This window comes from Coregonus lavaretus, assembly GCF_964263955.1.
Source record: "Coregonus lavaretus genome assembly, chromosome: 8".
NCBI lineage: Eukaryota > Metazoa > Chordata > Actinopteri > Salmoniformes > Salmonidae > Coregonus > Coregonus lavaretus.
The window spans coordinates 36,399,457-36,417,843 of NC_139995.1; the positions used below are offsets into that span (position 1 = coordinate 36,399,457).

The 18,387-nt window shown below is 42.4% G+C and overlaps 1 protein-coding gene across 1 annotated transcript; it reads left to right on the plus strand.

Annotated features, from left to right (window-relative positions):
• The first annotated feature begins 22 nt into the window (after positions 1-22).
• On the plus strand, positions 23-17,539 carry LOC311133942 (putative aminopeptidase NPEPL1). The gene is made up of 12 exons (XM_084167566.1): positions 23-190; positions 1,288-1,473; positions 1,964-2,134; positions 10,160-10,249; positions 10,501-10,582; positions 13,767-13,909; positions 14,175-14,252; positions 14,417-14,517; positions 14,763-14,886; positions 15,828-16,004; positions 16,224-16,334; positions 16,771-17,539. The coding sequence occupies exons 1-12, from the start codon at positions 41-43 to the stop codon at positions 16,933-16,935; spliced, it is 1,578 nt and encodes a 525-aa protein (XP_084023692.1). The 5' UTR covers positions 23-40; the 3' UTR covers positions 16,936-17,539.
• The last annotated feature ends 848 nt before the right edge of the window (positions 17,540-18,387 follow it).

The window sequence follows — 18,387 nt, forward strand, 5'->3', positions numbered from 1 at the left end:
ATAAAGTGCAAAGGGCATCAAGCCATCGCTTTGTTCAAAGATGGCGAACGTGGTGCTGGAGTTCAAGGCTTCTGCCGGAGACTCCGAGCCCCAAAATCGCCCGGTCCTCATTGTCGGTCAACTGAATAACCTGCAGCAAGCAAACTGGACCCAAGTCAAGGGAAAATTGCAGCCAGCTGTCAGCGAAAAGGTGAGGAAATAAAAAAATTATCGGAGCTGCTCGCGCTAGAACAGAGTGGCGCCAGAGCTCCCCGGCAAGCACTCACTTGTCCTCTCGCGCTAACTTTGCAAGCTAGCGTCAGTAAAAATGTTATAGCTAACTAACTAGTAATTATAATATGAAATAATGCTTAATTTGACTCTTGGTATTGTGAAACAGTTCAATGGGCCATGTATAGCTCCTTACATTGAATCTGACTTAATGCTAACGACGTTGCCTAACTTGTTTGCTAGCTAAGTTAGCTATCACAAATCAAGTCATGCTAGCTTAGCTTTTAACATGTCATCTCCATTCTCCAACCAACCACATTGGCTCGTTACTTGATCCCTGACTATTTTATTGGCCTTTATTCTTTAATTTCAAGAAATTCTAATTTGTAACTTTTCCCCCATTTTACTTGAAGGAAAGTCAGTCTTACTGGGTTAACTAGCATGTTCCAACCTTCGCAATTATGTTCATTTGTCAAGTTGCATGTGCCCGACTAATCTAACTATTGTTGCTCATGACTACTTAATGTTTGGTCCAGCCAGGTTGACTGTGGAGTCAGACCAATTATATTTTGCCACTAATTAGTCTTTTGACCAATCAGATATTTTGCCAATAATTGGGGAAAATTGTCATTTGACATTTACATTTTAGTCATTTAGCAGACGCTCTTATCCAGAGCGACTTACAGTTGGTGAGTACATACATTTTCATACTGGCCCCCCGTGGGAATCGAACCTACAACCCTGGCGTTGCAAGCGCCATGCTCTACCAACTGAACTACACAGGGCCAGATCAGTATTGGGCAGCCTGTGTGAACGCAGCCTCCTATTTGGTCTTCTGCTTTGCAAATATATTATCACTCAGTTTGACAACACTGTGTGTGCAACTTGCAGGTGAATTGTTCAACAATTTGCCACATTGTGTCAGACAACTTATGTCATATGCCTTCCCAAGTCTTACTGTATTCAGGGCCATTCAGAATTGGTGCCAGCGCTTATGTGATCATCATAATATAGCCAGTGATTGTCACTCAGTCAGAGCTAACAAAGTGAAATATTTGTTCTTTATTTTTTATCCAGGTCTGGCAGGCGGCCCTCACTGCTCTGAACCCTAACCCTACGGACAGCTGCCCTCTCTACTTGAGCCATGCAGCCGTGGCAGCCCTGCCCTCCCGGGTTAGCAGACACAACAGCCCCTCCTCTGCCCACTTTCTTTCCCGTCTGGTCCGTACCTGCCTGCCTGGAGGGACGAGCCGCTGCATCCTGGTCAGTCAGTTCACCGTACTGAGATTAAAGACCTATACGGGGCCGGTTTCCCAAACACATTAAGCCTAGTCCTGGATTTAAACGCACTTTCAATGGAAATTGTCCATTGAGAATAGTTTTTAGTCCAGGACTAGGCTTAACCTGTGGCGGGAAACATGCCTGTGGAGTTTATGGTAATGCTGACCTTATCTTCCATTATGCGTCAGACACCAGACATTTATTATTAGATCCTTAGTGATAATGTGATCGTTAAGCCATAGATGGGCCCCTACAGCTGTCCAAAGTCTCAAACAAATAAAGGTTAGGCCTACATGTGGTTGCATAGGTCAAGTAGGCCTATGTCCTGTCTTCTTTTGATTTTACTTCTAAGGCAATATGCCAAATTGCATGCTTTGTGATTAACACACTGCATTCATTGATCATTTTAGACAGACCGTTATAACAGATTTGTTATCAGACAGTAAAAGTGTGTTTGTTCCTGTCTGTCCAGGTGGTGTGTGAGCGGTCTGATGTGTTTGCCTCAGCCTGTGCCATCGCCCGGGCCTTCCCCATATTCTCCCGTCGCTCTGCCTCCTCCCGCAGGACCGAGAAGAAAGAAGTCACTGTGGAGTTTATCACTGTGGGCCAAGATAACGGACCACTGGAACTCACTATACTGCAGGTACCTCTGACTTCTATACTAGTGAATTATGTGTGTCTGTCTCATTGCCAGAGCCATTGTGGACCTATATCAGCCACTGTTGTTGCTGCCACCCACTGGTTTGGTTTTGTTGCTGGCTGACCAAACTGACTCCAAGATCTATATGGAGTGCTTTTATGATGTGCATTTACTAGGGGTGTAACAGTACAAGTATAAACCGTTTGGTACGGGGACCTCGGTTCGGTCCGCACTGTGAACCTGAATGAATACATTTAAAAATAGATTTATAAAAACAATAGGCCTATAGAGTAAATCTGAGCTGAAAAAACATTTTAGGCTATTCTGTTAAAACAACTACAGCGCTCGACATTGAGATTTGTCCGCTTGCCCAGGGCAAGTAAAACAAATTGTTGGACAAGCAGATTATAGATTTAAAAATCACTATCAAACAATTATGCTACTCCGATCAGAATTGGATCAGTATCCTCCGGACGCGATGTTTTGCTCACTCTCCGCCCAATGTCTGTAGTGTGCATCGGAGTATCATTATTGTAGGCCTGCATTGACAGGCACGAGCGGTCTTTCAATCATGCAGTCACGAGATGTTTTTGAGATCAAAGCGAGCAGTGTTTGCACATTTGTTGATATTCATTGCTAGTGACGTATTTGCCCAGTTATAGCACATTTTTGGTCAGCAATTAAAATCCTGGAAAAGTAATTGTGTGTGCATTACCTGCAGAGAGCGAGACTAACTAGATAGCAAATTCAAAACATGTTGTAATTTGGCTGCTTAACTATTTAGCATACATTAATGTCATTGTCATAATAACTTTTCACCGGCACTCGTGTATAACCGCAAATGGCCAACACGCAGTTGATACGTGTGCGCAGTTGATGAAACCAATGCTGCATACTGTTGTAAAACTGTCTCTCAAGCGCTCAAAATTGGCTAGGATTCTCTTCTATTCAATACTAGCCATGTAATTCTAACAAAGTAAAAAAATAATAGCCTAATTGACAAGTAACTCCTATGCGGTCAAGATCTCCTCTGAACACAGAATATTTTAACCATACAAATAGATAAACACCTTAGTTAGCTACCTTAGCCATTGATCCCTGGTTCATTGAATGAGGGAATTATTTTACAAAGACAAAGTATTTGGTTGTAATTGTAATGTTGCAGGGTTGCCAAGCCTCATCCTGTAGAGTCCAGGAGAGCTAATAGGTGTGCAGGCTTTTGCGTCAGCCCTGCTAGAACACACCACATTGTAAAATAAAATCAGCTGCTCAACAGGACCTTGATAAGCTGACTCTGTTTAAGCAGGGTTGGATAAAAAGCCTGCACAATCAGTAGCCCTCCAGATGGAGGGTTAACGGACCACGTGTTTTATACAGTAGCCTATCAGTGCAGTATTTTACTTTGTAGGGGGGTTGTTAAGTGCCTTCTATGTAGCCGTTAGCGATGATGCTAATAATGACAACCGTCTTCTGGTAGATGGAAAGGCTTTCCCAAAAACCTTCTCAATGTTAACTACAAAGTAGTCTATGCATACCTGGCAGAATGATATGATTATTTGCATCAATCAGTGGTGATTTGTTCAGCAAACTCTGCAATCACATGTGTGCTACAGAAACACTGCTAACCAAGCAAGGCTCTTGCTGGTGCTCACCTAAATTAAAGGGTATCTACTAGAGTTGGGTGATATGGACAAAAATCCATATCGCGATAAATTGACATTTATTGCTTTAACGATAAATACTTTTTTTGAGGGGGAGGTGCACAGTTACTCTAGCCTGGCTGACGCGTGACTACACAGCGAGCTGCAAAATGTAGAGGCTGGTGTTAGAAAGACTACAGTTACTCTCCATTACCGCCCTTTTTCATTACCGCCCTTTTTACACTCATAAATTGCCATATTAGCCTACGTTATTTGGTTACCAGGTGATCCAGCATATGATTTATAAGATGATATAACGCTGCTACAGAAAGAGACCTGTATTATTAACATTCATTTAGTTATGCATTTCTTATTTTTTAAATGTAATAGCATTTCAAACCAAGTTCAAGATCATTAGTATATTTCTTTGGTAATTGCAGCATATTATTTGCTCCAAACACAATCAAAATGTAGGCCTATAACTTTTTCCTCAATTATATTTAACTTTATTACAATAGAAATACATAATGATCGCGAGATTAAGTCTATGGCCAAAACACTGCAACCTCGTCCATCCAGTTTGGTTGTTGACTTTCACGACGTTTGCCCCACTGTCCGACGCAATGCTGATCCCAGGCTGCTAGCGAGATCCACAGCCCCTGGCCTGGGCTATCATCTCCCCAGTGTGGTCCTCTGGAAAGCCTGCTGCACGGCTTCCAGTCGGGATCGATGTAGGGCAGTGTCAATTTTTGGATCCAGTTGTCGCGAAATGGTGCACCTGTTTATAATTTTTTTTGCATGACATTTCTTGTACATGGCATATTGTATTTATTGTCCAGAGTGTGAACCATCTACTTGAACCCACTTTGTTCAACTGTTGAATTTGGGGCCATGTCTTTTGCGATGTCATGTTATTTCATTCCACCGGTGAGCGCGTTGCGTAGGGAGTTGTGTGTCTGTGTGCAAACTATTCCGTATTGGGTTGTTGCCTGGGCTTTGCTCTTGTCATGCCGCTTGTTGGCCTCTGCCTCATTTGTCTTCGCCATCCATTCGTCATGCTGTATTACATGCCTGTGTTTCAAAGGGTGGAATAAGTTGCTCGTGTTTTCTCAACTGGTTGCTATAGTTTTGCGACAGTTCAAGCACACTGCCTCACTCTGCTCGATGTCACTAGGTTTAAAAGCAAAATAAACCCAAACAACCGACACAGCACCCTTCTTTGGCATTAATTGTTCTTGGATTCCTGAGACTGCATTTTCTTCGTCGCCGTTCATTTCCCCCGCTATTGAACGAAGCTACTCGCAACATCACTTGGGAGAGATGCCAACAACCGGGTCGGAAGCGTGGGATAGAACGCTGCTCTGATTGGCTGCTGTAGTCTTGTTTCAAATTAAACTGCATAGAGGAGTGTTGAGCTCCAGAGCGCAATAATTTTTTTCTATGGCGTTTCGCTTTCATATATGCCGCGCGGCTCCGTAGGTTATTGTTGAATGCAGGCAGGAACATTGTAATCGCCTAAAATTACAGACATACGCAAAATTGCTTCGGTATGAGGATATAAATGTCGGTGTCTGTAATTTCCGGTTTATAGTCCCAGCTCTAGTGAAAATGTATTTGATTTTTCCCGAGACCTCAAATGGTCTCCTTATGTGGTTTAAGCATGGTTGTGGACTTAGAACCTCAAATTTTGTTTTTCCCCATATAAAAAGTGTGATTTTGAGAGTGAACCTGTAAAACAGGGAAAAATCTGAAACCTGGAATACAGAATCGGGCAAAAATAAAAACAGATTTTAATAATAATAATATAATAATATGCCATTTAGCAGACTCTTTTATCCAAAGCGACTTACAGTCATGCGTGCATACATATATATTTTTTTGTGTATGGGTGGTCCCGGGGATCGAACCCACTACCTTGGCGTTACAAGCGCCGTGCTCTACCAGCTGAGCTACAGAGGACCACATATAGGGCCCTACATTATGTCTCATGACCTATTCCTGGGTTAGTTGACCTCATGACCCATTCCAGGGATGTAGCTCAGTTGGTAGAGCATGGCGTTTGCAACGCCAGGGTTGTGGGTTCGATTCCCATGGGGGGTATGAAAAATAAAAAAATAATGTATGCACTCACTAACTGTAAGTCGCTCTGGATAAGAGCGTCTGTTAAATGACAAAAATGTAAATGTAGTTTAGCATATTTTGCCAAAACAAAAATGAACTACAGTAACTGCTGGCATTAGGCTTGGGCGGTATACCATATACCGGGGTATTTGGAAAAAGCCACAGGATGGTTTTTCAGTACCGTTGAAACTAACTTTTTTAATAAATGTGCATATTTGTAAATACTTTTAAAGTTAATACCTGCAGTCAACTTGTGCAATACATTAGGAGATAAAGAACATTGCCTTCTTCATTTCAGCTGTCACATTATTATGAAGCTTATGGTAGTCCCCAGTCATGTGGTGTTTGTTTACAGGCACACCCAAGCCTTGTGAATCACTCATTGTTGTGCATCATTCGCCAGGTGATCTAGTTACAGAATGGAATTCAAAACTTAATGTTTGCCTGCTAGATATCATATAACTATTAAGTTAACTGTCTAAAATGTGCTAAATGCTCTGCAGTTTTTCATTTGGTTTGCTAATTTAGTAGCTAGTTAGTTATCTAGCTAAGTTGTTAGCTTCTTCCCAAATCAAGCATTTGCTTGATAACAGCAGAGAATCTCCTCCTGGATCAAGAGCCTCGCTGGCTAATATTTATTTTGTGCTTGCAGAAAACTGTGCATAGCATTTTTTTTTAGTTACTTGTATAGTTTAGGTCAGACATTTAGTTGGCTTTCTCTATGGGGTTTTACATGTACTTGTTAGCATTGCTAACCTTCGGATTACAGGGTATTAGTGGGCATTTGAAAACGGCGCCCCTTTTGTTCAGTGCCGGTATTACTGAATATCCCGGTATGGCACAAGGTCAGTATGAAGGTATGACAATCTGGATACTGCCCAAGCCTAATTGGCATTTCATTTTCCTGCTGTACCAAACCGTGACCCCAAAACTGCAATATGTACCGAACCGTGGGTTTGTCAAACGGTTACACCCCTTGCATTTACTGAACAAATGTCCCATGTGTTATTTTGTCTGTGGTGGTATGTACAGTGCATTCGGAAAATATTATTTTTCCACATTTTGCTTTGTTACAGCCTTATTCTAAAATGGATTAAATACATTGTTTTCATCAATCTACACACAATACCCCATAATGACAAAGCGAAAACAGGTTTTTATTAATTTGTGCAAATGTATTAAAAATATTCAGACCCTTTGATATGCGACTCGAAATTGAGCTCAGGTGCATCCTGTTTCCATTGATCATCCTTGAGATGTTTCTACAACTTGATTGGAGTCCACCTGTGGTAAATTCAATTGATTGGACATTATTTGGAAAGGCATACACCTGTCTATATAAGGTCCCACGGTTGAAAGTGCATGTCAGAGCAAAAACCAAGCCATGAGGTGGAAAGAATTGTCTGTAGAGCTCCGAGACAGGATTGTGTCGGCACAGATCTGGGGAAGGGTACCAAAACATTTCTGCAGCATTGAAGGTCCCCAAGAACACAGTGGCCTCCATTCTTAATTGGAAGAAGTTTGGAACCACCAAGACTCTTCCTAGAGCTGGCCGCCCAGCCAAACTGAGCAATCTGGGGAGAAGGGCCTTGGTCAGGCAGGTGACCAAGAACCCTATGGTCACTCTGACAGAGCTCCAGAGTTCCTCTGTGGAGATGGGAGAACCTTCCAGAAGGACAACCATCTCTGCAGCACTCCACCAATCAGGCCACTCCTCAGTAAAAGGCACATGACAACCCGCTTGGAGTTTGCCAAAAGGCACCTAAAGGACTCTCAGACCATGAGAAACAAGATTCTCTGGTCTGATGAAACCAAGATTGAACACTTTGGCCTGAATGCCAAGCGTCACGTCTGGAGGAAACCTGGCACCATCCCTATGGTAAAGCAGCATGCTGTGGGGATGTTTTTGAGCGGCAGGGACTGGGAGACTAGTCAGGATCGAGGGAAAGATGAACGGAGCAAAGTAAACAGAGATCCTTGATGAGAACCTGCTCCAGAGTGCTCAGGACCTCAGACTGGGGTGAAGGTTCACCTTCCAACAGGACAACAACCCTAAGCACACAGCCAAGCCAACGCAGGAGTGGCTTCTGGACAAGTCTCCTGAATGTCCTTGAGTGGCCCAGCCAGAGCCCAGACTTGAACCCGATTGAACATCTCTGGAGAGCCCTGAAAATAGCTGAGCAGCTACGCTCCCCATTCAACCTGACAGGGCTTGAGAGGATCGGCTGAGAAGAATGGGAGAAACTCCCCAAATACAGGTTTGCCAAGCTTGTAGCGTTATACCTAAGAAGACTAGGCTGTAATCGCTGCCAAAGGTGCTTCAACAAAGTACTGAATAAAGGGTCGGAATGCTTATGTACAGTGGGGGGAAAAGGTATTTAGTCAGCCACCAATTGTGCAAGTTCTCCCACTTGAAAAGATGAGAGGCCTGTAATTTTCATCATAGGTACACGTCAACTATGACAGACAAATTGAGAAAAAAAATCCAGAAAATCACATTGTAGGATTTTTAATGAATTTATTTGCAAATTATGGTGGAAAATAAGTATTTGGTCACCTACAAACAAGCAAGATTTCTGGCTCTCACAGACCTGTAACTTCTTCTTTAAGAGGCTCCTCTGTCCTCCACTCGTTACCTGTATTAATGGCACCTGTTTGAACTTGTTATCAGTATAAAAGACACCTGTCCACAACCTCACAGTCACACTCCAAACTCCACTATGGCCAAGACCAAAGAGCTGTCAAAGGACACCAGAAACAAAATTGTAGACCTGCACCAGGCTGGGAAGACTGAATCTGCAATAGGTAAGCAGCTTGGTTTGAAGAAATCAACTGTGGGAGCAATTATTAGGAAATGGAAGACATACAAGACCACTGATAATCTCCCTCGATCTGGGGCTCCACGCAAGATCTCACCCCGTGGGGTCAAAATGATCACAAGAACGGTGAGCAAAAATCCCAGAACCACACGGGGGGACCTAGTGAATGACCTGCAGAGAGCTGGGACCAAAGTAACAAAGCCTACCATCAGTAACACACTACGCCGCCAGGGACTCAAATCCTGCAGTGCCAGACGTGTCCCCCTGCTTAAGCCAGTACATGTCCAGGCCCGTCTGAAGTTTGCTAGTGTGCATTTGGATGATCCAGAAGAGGATTGGGAGAATGTCAGATGAAACCAAAATAGAACTTTTTGGTAAAAACTCAACTCGTCGTGTTTGGAGGACAAAGAATGCTGAGTTGCATCCAAAGAACACCATACCTACTGTGAAGCATGGGGGTGGAAACATCATGCTTTGGGGCTGTTTTCTGCAAAGGGACCAGGACGACTGATACGTGTAAAGGAAAGAATGAATGGGGCCATGTATCGTGAGATTTTGAATGAAAACCTCCTTCCATCAGCAAGGGCATTGAAGATGAAACGTGGCTGGGTCTTCAGCATGACAATGATCCCAAACACACCGCCCGGGCAACGAAGGAGTGGCTTCTTAAGAAGCATTTCAAGGTCCTGGAGTGGCCTAGCCAGTCTCCAGATCTCAACCCCATAGAAAATCTTTGGAGGGAGTTGAAAGTCCGTGTTGCCCAGCGACAGCCCCAAAACATCACTGCTCTAGAGGAGATCTGCATGGAGGAATGGGCTAAAATACCAGCAACAGTGTGTGAAAACCTTGTGAAGACTTACAGAAAACGTTTGACCTGTGTCATTGCCAACAAAGGGTATATAACAAAGTATTGAGAAACTTTTGTTATTGACCAAATACTTATTTTCCACCATAATTTGCAAATAAATTCATTAAAAATCCTACAATGTGATTTTCTGGAAAAAAAATTCTCATTTTGTCTGTCATAGTTGACGTGTACCTATGATGAAAATTACAGGCCTCTCTCATCTTTTTAAGTGGGAGAACTTGCACAATTGGTGGCTGACTAAATACTTTTTTTCCCCACTGTAGATGTGATATTTCAGTTATTCATTTTTGTATACATTTGCAAGAAATTCTAAGCCTGTTTTCGCTTTGTCATTATGGGGTATGTGTGTAGATTGGGGGGGGGGGGGGGGGGGGGGGGGGGGGCGATTTAATCTGTTTTAGAATAAGGCTGTAACGTAGCAATATGGGAAAGTCAAGGGGTGTGAATACTTTCCGTATGCACTTTACATGCATAAATGTACATCTAAAGTACATGTTTGCATTGTTGTAAGTCTCACTGGATAAGAGCGTCTGCTAAATGAATAAAATGTAAACGTAATTTATGCTTTGGTTCTTGCCAGTGTCTTGCCAATGCTGCTGATGGAGTGAGACTGGCAGCACGGATTGTGGACACACCGTGCAACGAGATGAATACTGATCACTTCTTGGAGGCAAGTGATATCCTAATGGGGTTATCGGTTGCGTCCCAAATGGCACCCTATTCCATACACAGGGTACTGCTTTTGAGCACTATGGGCTCTACTAAAAAGTTGTGCACTATATAGGGAATAGGGTGCCATTTGGGACCCAACCATCATAAAGCAATAGCACCCAAATAATGGACAATCGACAGTGACTTCTTAAAACAACTTAATTAAACGAAATGTACTTTATTTGACTGGGTATACCTTTTTGTCTTCAGGAGATTAAGGCAGTGGGGACTGAACTGGGCATTACTCCTGTTATCATTCGAGGAGAGGAACTGAAACAGAGAGGTTTTGGAGGTACTGTATCAGGACAGGAGGGTCTTGGCTATGCGTTATGCTTGGCTATTATGCTTCTATGGATTGGGACCAGAGTATGTGAGCGGAGCTGGAGCGGAGCGTGCCCAATTTGACTGGATCGCGGAGCGAGTTTCCAGAAGGCTGGAGCATCAGCCTTCCTGCTCGCTTCAATTTCACTCCAGTAGCGCTTACTTCACGAGCTCAGGGCATGCCCGGCCCAGCATGCATTTGTAGGCTACTTGTGTGCTGCTATAGCCCCTTGCTTTAGCTACTGTAATGGAGTTTTCTAAATATTTTCATAAAGAAACTGATAAAGCACACCGGTGCAGAATCAAGGTGACTTACAAAGATTAGGACCAAGAGCAAGAGAGGGAGTGTTATGATGTAGTGTCCACAATTAGTCATCGCGAAATCTGAAAAGACTCGTATCCCGAAAGCATGATGGTGTACTACGTGCAAATGCTAACAGAAAGTAGTGAGGTGGTTAGCAAGCTAAGTGTCATTGTAGCAAAGTATTTACAAACAAAAAATCTGATCTCCTTAATTTTCATTCATTTTTGTTCTAGTATCTATACAATAGACTATCATTGATTTTGGCACAATAGGCCTGACATATTACCTCTTTCCGTTTTGATAGGGTTATTTTGCCTAAAAACCTTTAGGCCTACCAATAGAAAAATAGAAAAATAACTCTGCATCCCTGCCCAGCCTGGCAAGAGTGGCCCGAAGGGTGTTTAGCTCTGCAAGCGCGGAGAGGGTATTCTCTGCGTCTGGTCTGCTCTGCAGGCACCATCACATGAGCCTGAAGCCACACTGGCCAAACTTGTGTTTCTAAAAGTGAATTCAAAGGCACTAATAATTAATTAGATTTGTATTTAATTCTAAGTAAGTCACAGCCTATATGCACAATTTATAGACTATAATGACTTAATACAACATAAAATGTTTTTTAAATGCTGAGCGCTTAATGTTCCTGCCAGCCTAGTGTGTCGACACTCGCAAATGCTTCAAAATGTATTTATTTGTAGGCTATAGCCTTGTAATAATAGGCCAATAATATACAGTGCTATGAAAACGTATTTGCCCCCTTTCTAATTTTCTCTACTTTTGCATATTTGTGATACTGAATGTTATCAGATCTTCAACCAAAACCTAATATTAGATAAAGGGAACATAAGTGAACAAATAACACAATTGCATATTTATTTTATTTATTTCATAAACAAAGTTATGCAACACCCAATTTCCCCTGTGTGGAAAAGTAATTGCCCCCTTACACTCAATAACTGGTTGTGCCACCTTTAGCTGCAATGACTCCAACCAAATGCTTCCTGTAGTTGTTGATCAGTCTCTCACGTTGCTGTGGAGGAATTTTGGCCCACTCTTCCATGCAGAACTGCTTTAACTCAGTGACGTGTGGGTTTTCAAGCATGAACTGCTCGTTTCAAGTCCTGCCACAACATCTCAATTGGGATTAGGTCTGGACTTTGACTAGGCCATTCCAAAACTTCCAATCTGTTGCTTTTTAGCAATTTTCATGTAGACTTGATTGTGTGTTTTGGATCATTGTCTTGCTGCATGACCCAGCTGCGCTTCAGCTTCAGCTCACAGACGGATGGTCTGACATTCTCCTGTAGAATTCTCTGATACAGAGCAGAATTCATGGTTCCTTCTATTAAGGCAAGTCGTCCAGGTCCTGAGGCCGCAAAGCATCCCCAAACCATCACACCACCATGCTTGACCTTTTGGTATGATGTTCTTACTGTGGAATGCAGAGTTTGGTTTTCACCAGGCATTACTGGAACCATGTCGTCCAAAAAGTTAGACTTTTGAATCATCTGTCCATAGAAAGTTCTTCCAAGAGTCTTGATGATCATCCAGGTGCTTTTTGGCAAACTTGAGTCAACTTTTTGGACGAGATGGGTCCCATTATGCCTGGCGAAAACCAAACACTGCATTCCACAGTAAGAACATCATACCAAAGTTCATGCTTGAAAACCCACACGTCACTGAGTTAAAGCAGTTCTGCATGGAAGAGTGGGCCAAAATTCCTCCACAGCGACGTGAGAGACTGATCAACAACTACAGGAAGCATTTGGTTGGAGTCATTGCAGCTAAAGGTGGCACAACCAGTTATTGAGTGTAAGGGGACAATTACTTTTTCACACAGGGGAATTGGGTGTTGCATAACTTTGTTTATGAAATAAATATGTAATTGTTGTGTTATTTGTTCACTTATGTTCCCTTTATCTAATATTAGGTTTTGGTTGAAGATCTGATAACATTCAGTATCACAAATATGCAAAAGTAGAGAAAATTAGAAAGGGGGCAAATGCTTTTTCATAGCACTGTAGCCTAAATAATTCATTTTCATTCCTCCTTAGGCTACCTGTCTGGCTCCTGACCTATTTAAAGTGTTTGTATGCTGTTTAATACGACATGTACAGTAGCCTATTTGAAATTGAGTGCTTTTAGTCACCTTTTCATTTTTATTAAAATACTTTTAATTAAAATCATATGGTTTGGTTTCAATACTTCAAAACCAAATGGAAGTGCCAGGTAGTCACAAAAATAAATGGCTGTTGGTTAAATTGTGATTTTAAGGAATGGAGCGAATTTGGAGCATCAGTTTTTTTTCTTCCTGTGAGTGAGGAGTGTTTTTTAGCGGAGCGGTTGGAAAGAATGTGGAGCGCCAAAGCAACTCCGCTCACATACTCTAATTGGGACTCAAATCTGTTTGGTTCTTTGTTTGCCATCACACAGACTAACGTGTGGGCCGGTTAGAAAAACGTATTTTCAAACTGTCTGCGCTCTTGTGCAGTGTGTTTTTTATTTTTTTAGCATATGTATTAGCTCGCATGTATGATGACCACACGCTTTCTTCCACTTCCCTTTTGGAGTTTTTTGGGGGTTGGTTTATTGGTTCTCTTCTCTTTGTCTTTGAATGTGCAGTGTTTCTATTCTGCTTTATTACTTTCTCAGCAAAACTAGCTAATTAATGGGACCCAGAAGATTTGGGCAAAAAGGAATGTCAAATTAAATAGTTTTCCCACATTGGAATAAAGCTTGTATTTTAGTTTGAGTTGTCAAATGATGCAGATATACTCATGGTTGTTTTCCTGATAACTCAAAATTAGTTTCTGTGGTTATCAACTCAATCACTTTGGACTGTTTGGGCCCTCAGGGATATATGGAGTGGGCAAGGCAGCGGTGAACCCCCCTGCTCTGGCAGTCCTGAGTCACAAACCAGATGGCGCCACCCAGACTATTGCATGGGTGGGCAAGGGCATCGTATACGACACTGGAGGCCTCAGCATCAAGGGAAAGGTAAAGGCAAGCATGAGGCTTGTCAGTTGGGTTGCATCCCAAATAGCACCATGTTCCCTATAGTGCAATACTTTTGAACAGAGCCGTATGGGCCCTTGTCAAAAGTGGTGTACTATAAATTGAATAGGGTGCCATTTGGAACAGGTCCTTGATGTGATCATTGTCTTTTGTATAATTAAATGGCTATTTAACAGTAGCCTGCGAAATAAGTATTCAGTTACAATGTTGTAAAGGATGAATGTACTTTTTTTATTTTTCTTATAAGACCAACATGCCTGGGATGAAGAGAGACTGTGGTGGGGCAGCAGCCATTTTAGGCGCTTTCAAAGCTACTGTCAAACAGGTGAGGTCTACCTACTACCGCTGGTTAATCTTTCAAATCAACCTCTTATTTTGCAACATAAGGGCCTGTTCGGAGACACCCTATGGGAACGTATTGACAGTTTGGTTAGAGCTTTTGAAAAGTTGTGTGTGAACCTTTTTTGAAATGCATGTCTTTTTTTTCAGGGCTTCAAAGACAATCTCCATGCCGTATTCTGCCTGGCAGAGAATGCAGTCGGACCCACTGCCACACGGCCAGATGACATCCACACTCTCTACTCTGGAAAGTGAGTACCCTCCTAACTGTTGGGTTCATTTTAACCAGTTAGGCAAAGTAATGGGAAACAGGCCAATACAATGGCAACCTGATGGAGCAAAGTAGGGTTTTTCCTTCTGATGGGCTTTGTGTGGGAAAGACACAATTGGCTGATATTTGACCAAGGATCCATTATTACGTTGCTGGCTTAGTTTGTGGTTGATTTGTGGTTTGAATAGCCTTTTTTGTTCTCTTTTTCCTGCCTTTCTGATGAAGGACTGTGGAGATCAACAACACTGATGCCGAAGGCAGGCTGGTGCTGTCTGATGGTGTGGTGTATGCCAGCAAGGACCTCTCTTCTGACATCATCCTAGATATGGCCACCCTGACAGGGGCACAGGTGTGTGACTGGCGGCCTCATCTAGGACCACAGCACTGCATCTTTGGCAACAATAGACACCTACATTACTTTGGTGCCACACAGTTCTTTAATCACTTATTGTTGTTGTGCTTCAAGCAATGGATATAGTTTTGCCCTTATAGAATAGATTTAAGCCTCTAGGCATTTGATATATTTGTATTTCTATAATATTTGGTCGGTACATTATTTTCAGAAGTGATGGTTGGGTAATAAATGTTAGCACAAGGTAGTCACACCACATGTACATTGTGGAAACACTCATAAAAGCCGGTCAGGGCTGTTTAACAGTCACTGCACTTTGATCAGAGCCATATATAGGCTAAAATGAACATGTGCAAAGGTTAACAGGGCTTGTGACAGACGTAATTATACCCAGTACCCCGAAAGTTTTACTTTTGCTGATCTTTGCCTTAACTGACATTTTCGTGGGCTAAAGCTAAAACTCAGCACATTCTCTGAGGAACTCAAAACAACTGTTATCAAGGTTGTCTCACACAAATGCATGGTGTGTTTGTGTCCAACAAAATCATTAGGCCTAAATATTTGATCTTCCTTATAACAGTTGTGTTCTAACTCAAAACACAGCTTGTGCTGACAATGATAAAGCCACATCATGTGGTAACCCTCATGATGCACTGATGAGCTCATTCTGTAAGTCACATGCACCACACTGAATTATTTTGGCTACCCAGTGAAGTAGTTAGCTAGTGAAATGTCACTGAGGTCTGATGCACAAAAACAAGGCAGATTTTTGTTGCTGACCATCATAAGCGTTAGGTGAATTTGTACTCAATATACACATCACTGAACTTCTTATTACCACCTTTCACTTTAGTTCATTACCATAGTTCCTGTATAACAAATTACTACACAAGTATATGTTTCAAACAATGGTTTTAATTTGTGTCTGGCTCTCCTAGGGGATCTCCACAGGGAAGTACCATTGTGCTGTGATGACCAACAATGAGCAGTGGGAGATTGCATGTGTGAGTGCAGGCCGCAGCAGTGGAGACCTGGCTCACCCACTGGTCTACTGCCCAGAGCTGCACTTCAGCGAGTTCACCTCAGCTGTGGCAGACATGAAGAACTCTGTGGCTGTGAGTGGCCCCACTACTCCTCTCTCTGCTGTATGCGCAGTCTACCAGGTCCTAATCCTGGATCGGAGTACAATCAAGTAGCTCAGAAGTAGAGTTAATGCTTCTACAGTTTATAATGATTGTTGATCATTTTCCTTCAGCCTATTATATATTTTCTGGATAAGAGCATCTGCTAAATGACTCAAATGTAAATGTATGCCTTTTCTGTGTCTTTGAAAGGACCGGGAGAACGCTACGAGCTCCTGTGCCGGCCTCTTCATCGGCTCTCACCTGGGCTTCGACTGGCCTGGGGTCTGGGTCCATGTGGACATAGCCTCCCCCGTCCATGCTGTGAGTGACTGGATATTTGGGTTAAGTGGGGGTGTTTTCCTGGACACCGATTTTAAGCCTAGTCATGGACTAAAAAGATAACTTAATGGAGAATCCCCACTGAAAATGCTTTTTAGTTCAGGATTAGTCTTAATGTGTCCAGGAAAGTATAATATTTTCAAAGTATAGACATGATCTATTAAATCCATTTCAGCCCCTCACATATATTGACAGACTCAAATAAACAAAGGATCTTCAGAAAAAGTGTACCCAAACCTGCTTCAGCCCAGCTTGAACAAATAGGGAACAAAGGATCTTCCTCTGTATACCTTATCTGTCTAGTGCTTGCAGATCGGTGAAAAAACAAATGTGTAAGAGCTAAGGGAAGGGGGGCTGGGAACCAAAATAGAGTTGAGTCATGGTGTAACCTGTTCTCTAATTTTCTTCCTTTCTGCAGGGGGAGCGTGCTACCGGCTTCGGCGTGGCTCTGCTCATGGCTCTGTTCGGCCAGGCCTCCGACGACCACATGCTCAACCAGGTGTCTCCTCTGGGGGCGGCCAGAATGAATGCTGCGTCCGGGGACCCGATGGCGCGTGACAGCAAAAGGAGGAGACTGGTGTAAAACCTCTAAGCAGCCACCTCTGCCTCACCAACTCTGCCTCACCAACTCCAGACCCTCACCTGACCCACACACCTCCCCTCTTTACACTGACATGCACTGATCACCTAGAAAGCATTTCCAATCGTCAATTCTTATTCTACTCCTTTACAATGCAGTGAATAAAATGTGAAAAAAATAAGCAGGTGGCTAGAATTTCTCTCAGATTTGTTCATGTTGTATTTAATTGACTCTTTGATTTTTGTCTCAGATGTCCCACAAAGAATTGGCAGGAATTATGAATATGCAAATGTTTATAGGATGTTGTACACTTAAGGGTTTTGCCTTCCTTGAATAATTACCAGAGCATTATCTCAATTTCAGAAAATTTACCATAGCTGTAATGAAATCAAAATACGCAGTCTGAAATTGACTGTTAAAGTAACTAAATGAGGTATGTGATCCTGTGTTATAAGTGATTTTCCTTTTTATGTTTCAATGTCTTTCTTGAGGAAATTAGCTAGGCAAACATGTATTTTGGTTTGCAGCCATAGCTTATCCACTGATGCCAAACTTGTCATTATGGACATTGGGAATAACGTGAATAATAATAAAGCAATCTTACCTGCTTTGTCTTATTCCTTGTCAAACGATAATTGCATGAAATAAATAGACAAACTTGCCTGTAACAAATGTGGAATGTGTTTGGGTAGCAAGCAAACTATATAATTTGCACTTTATTGACGCAGGTCTTATGATATGGGGGGTAGTTTAGTGTTAGCAGCCAGGCAACATACTACCAAGATACACTACAGTCCATCCCCAGGTGGCAGCACCAACTCGGTCAAGGGCTCTGCTCTGCCAGGAAGCCTGGATAAATCGACAGGTGTGAGCAATCAGGATGATTGGCATTCTGTGACCAGAGGCTTCTCGGCCTGTTAGTGTTTGTTGTTTTGTGTTAGTTAACCTCTAGTTTATGCTTGCCTCTGTAGTTATCTTTTTGTATATATTTATTTTCAGTCAGCACTTTTAACAAATACTAATTGCTTGGACTGAGCTAGCCCTGGAGCTAAGGTAAGGTTACTGTCTCCCGGACACATGCATTCAACACCTGGTCGCATATGCTTACTTCTCACATTTATGCACACATCAAATCAGGTTACAGACCCCGACATGACAGGGCGGTTTCGCTGGCAGATTAAGCCTAATCCTAGATTAAATTGCACTTTTAAACTCAATTGACTGAAATGGCATTTATCAGACATGCCCTAGTTTAGATTGAAAAAGTATTGATTTCCAGAAGGACGATTATAGGTAATTTAGATCTAAGTGAAGGCTTGAATTAAACCTGGACAGAGGCAAGTTTAACTTCAGATTAATGGATGTTGGCAATGGAGGAAAATTGGTTACCTGGACTATTTCAATGATCAAAGAACACCACCAAGCCCAGACAGAAGGGCGGTTATAGACAGGAGC

Bases quoted from the DNA above. Each gene is read 5' to 3' on its own strand.
- LOC311133942 (XM_084167566.1), top strand. From the start codon at position 41: ATGGCGAACGTGGTGCTGGAGTTCAAGGCTTCTGCCGGAGACTCCGAG. The intron at 1,474-1,963 runs GTCAGTCAGTTC...CTGTCTGTCCAG, and splicing joins GGACGAGCCGCTGCATCCTG to GTGGTGTGTGAGCGGTCTGA. The intron at 2,135-10,159 runs GTACCTCTGACT...GGTTCTTGCCAG, and splicing joins TGGAACTCACTATACTGCAG to TGTCTTGCCAATGCTGCTGA.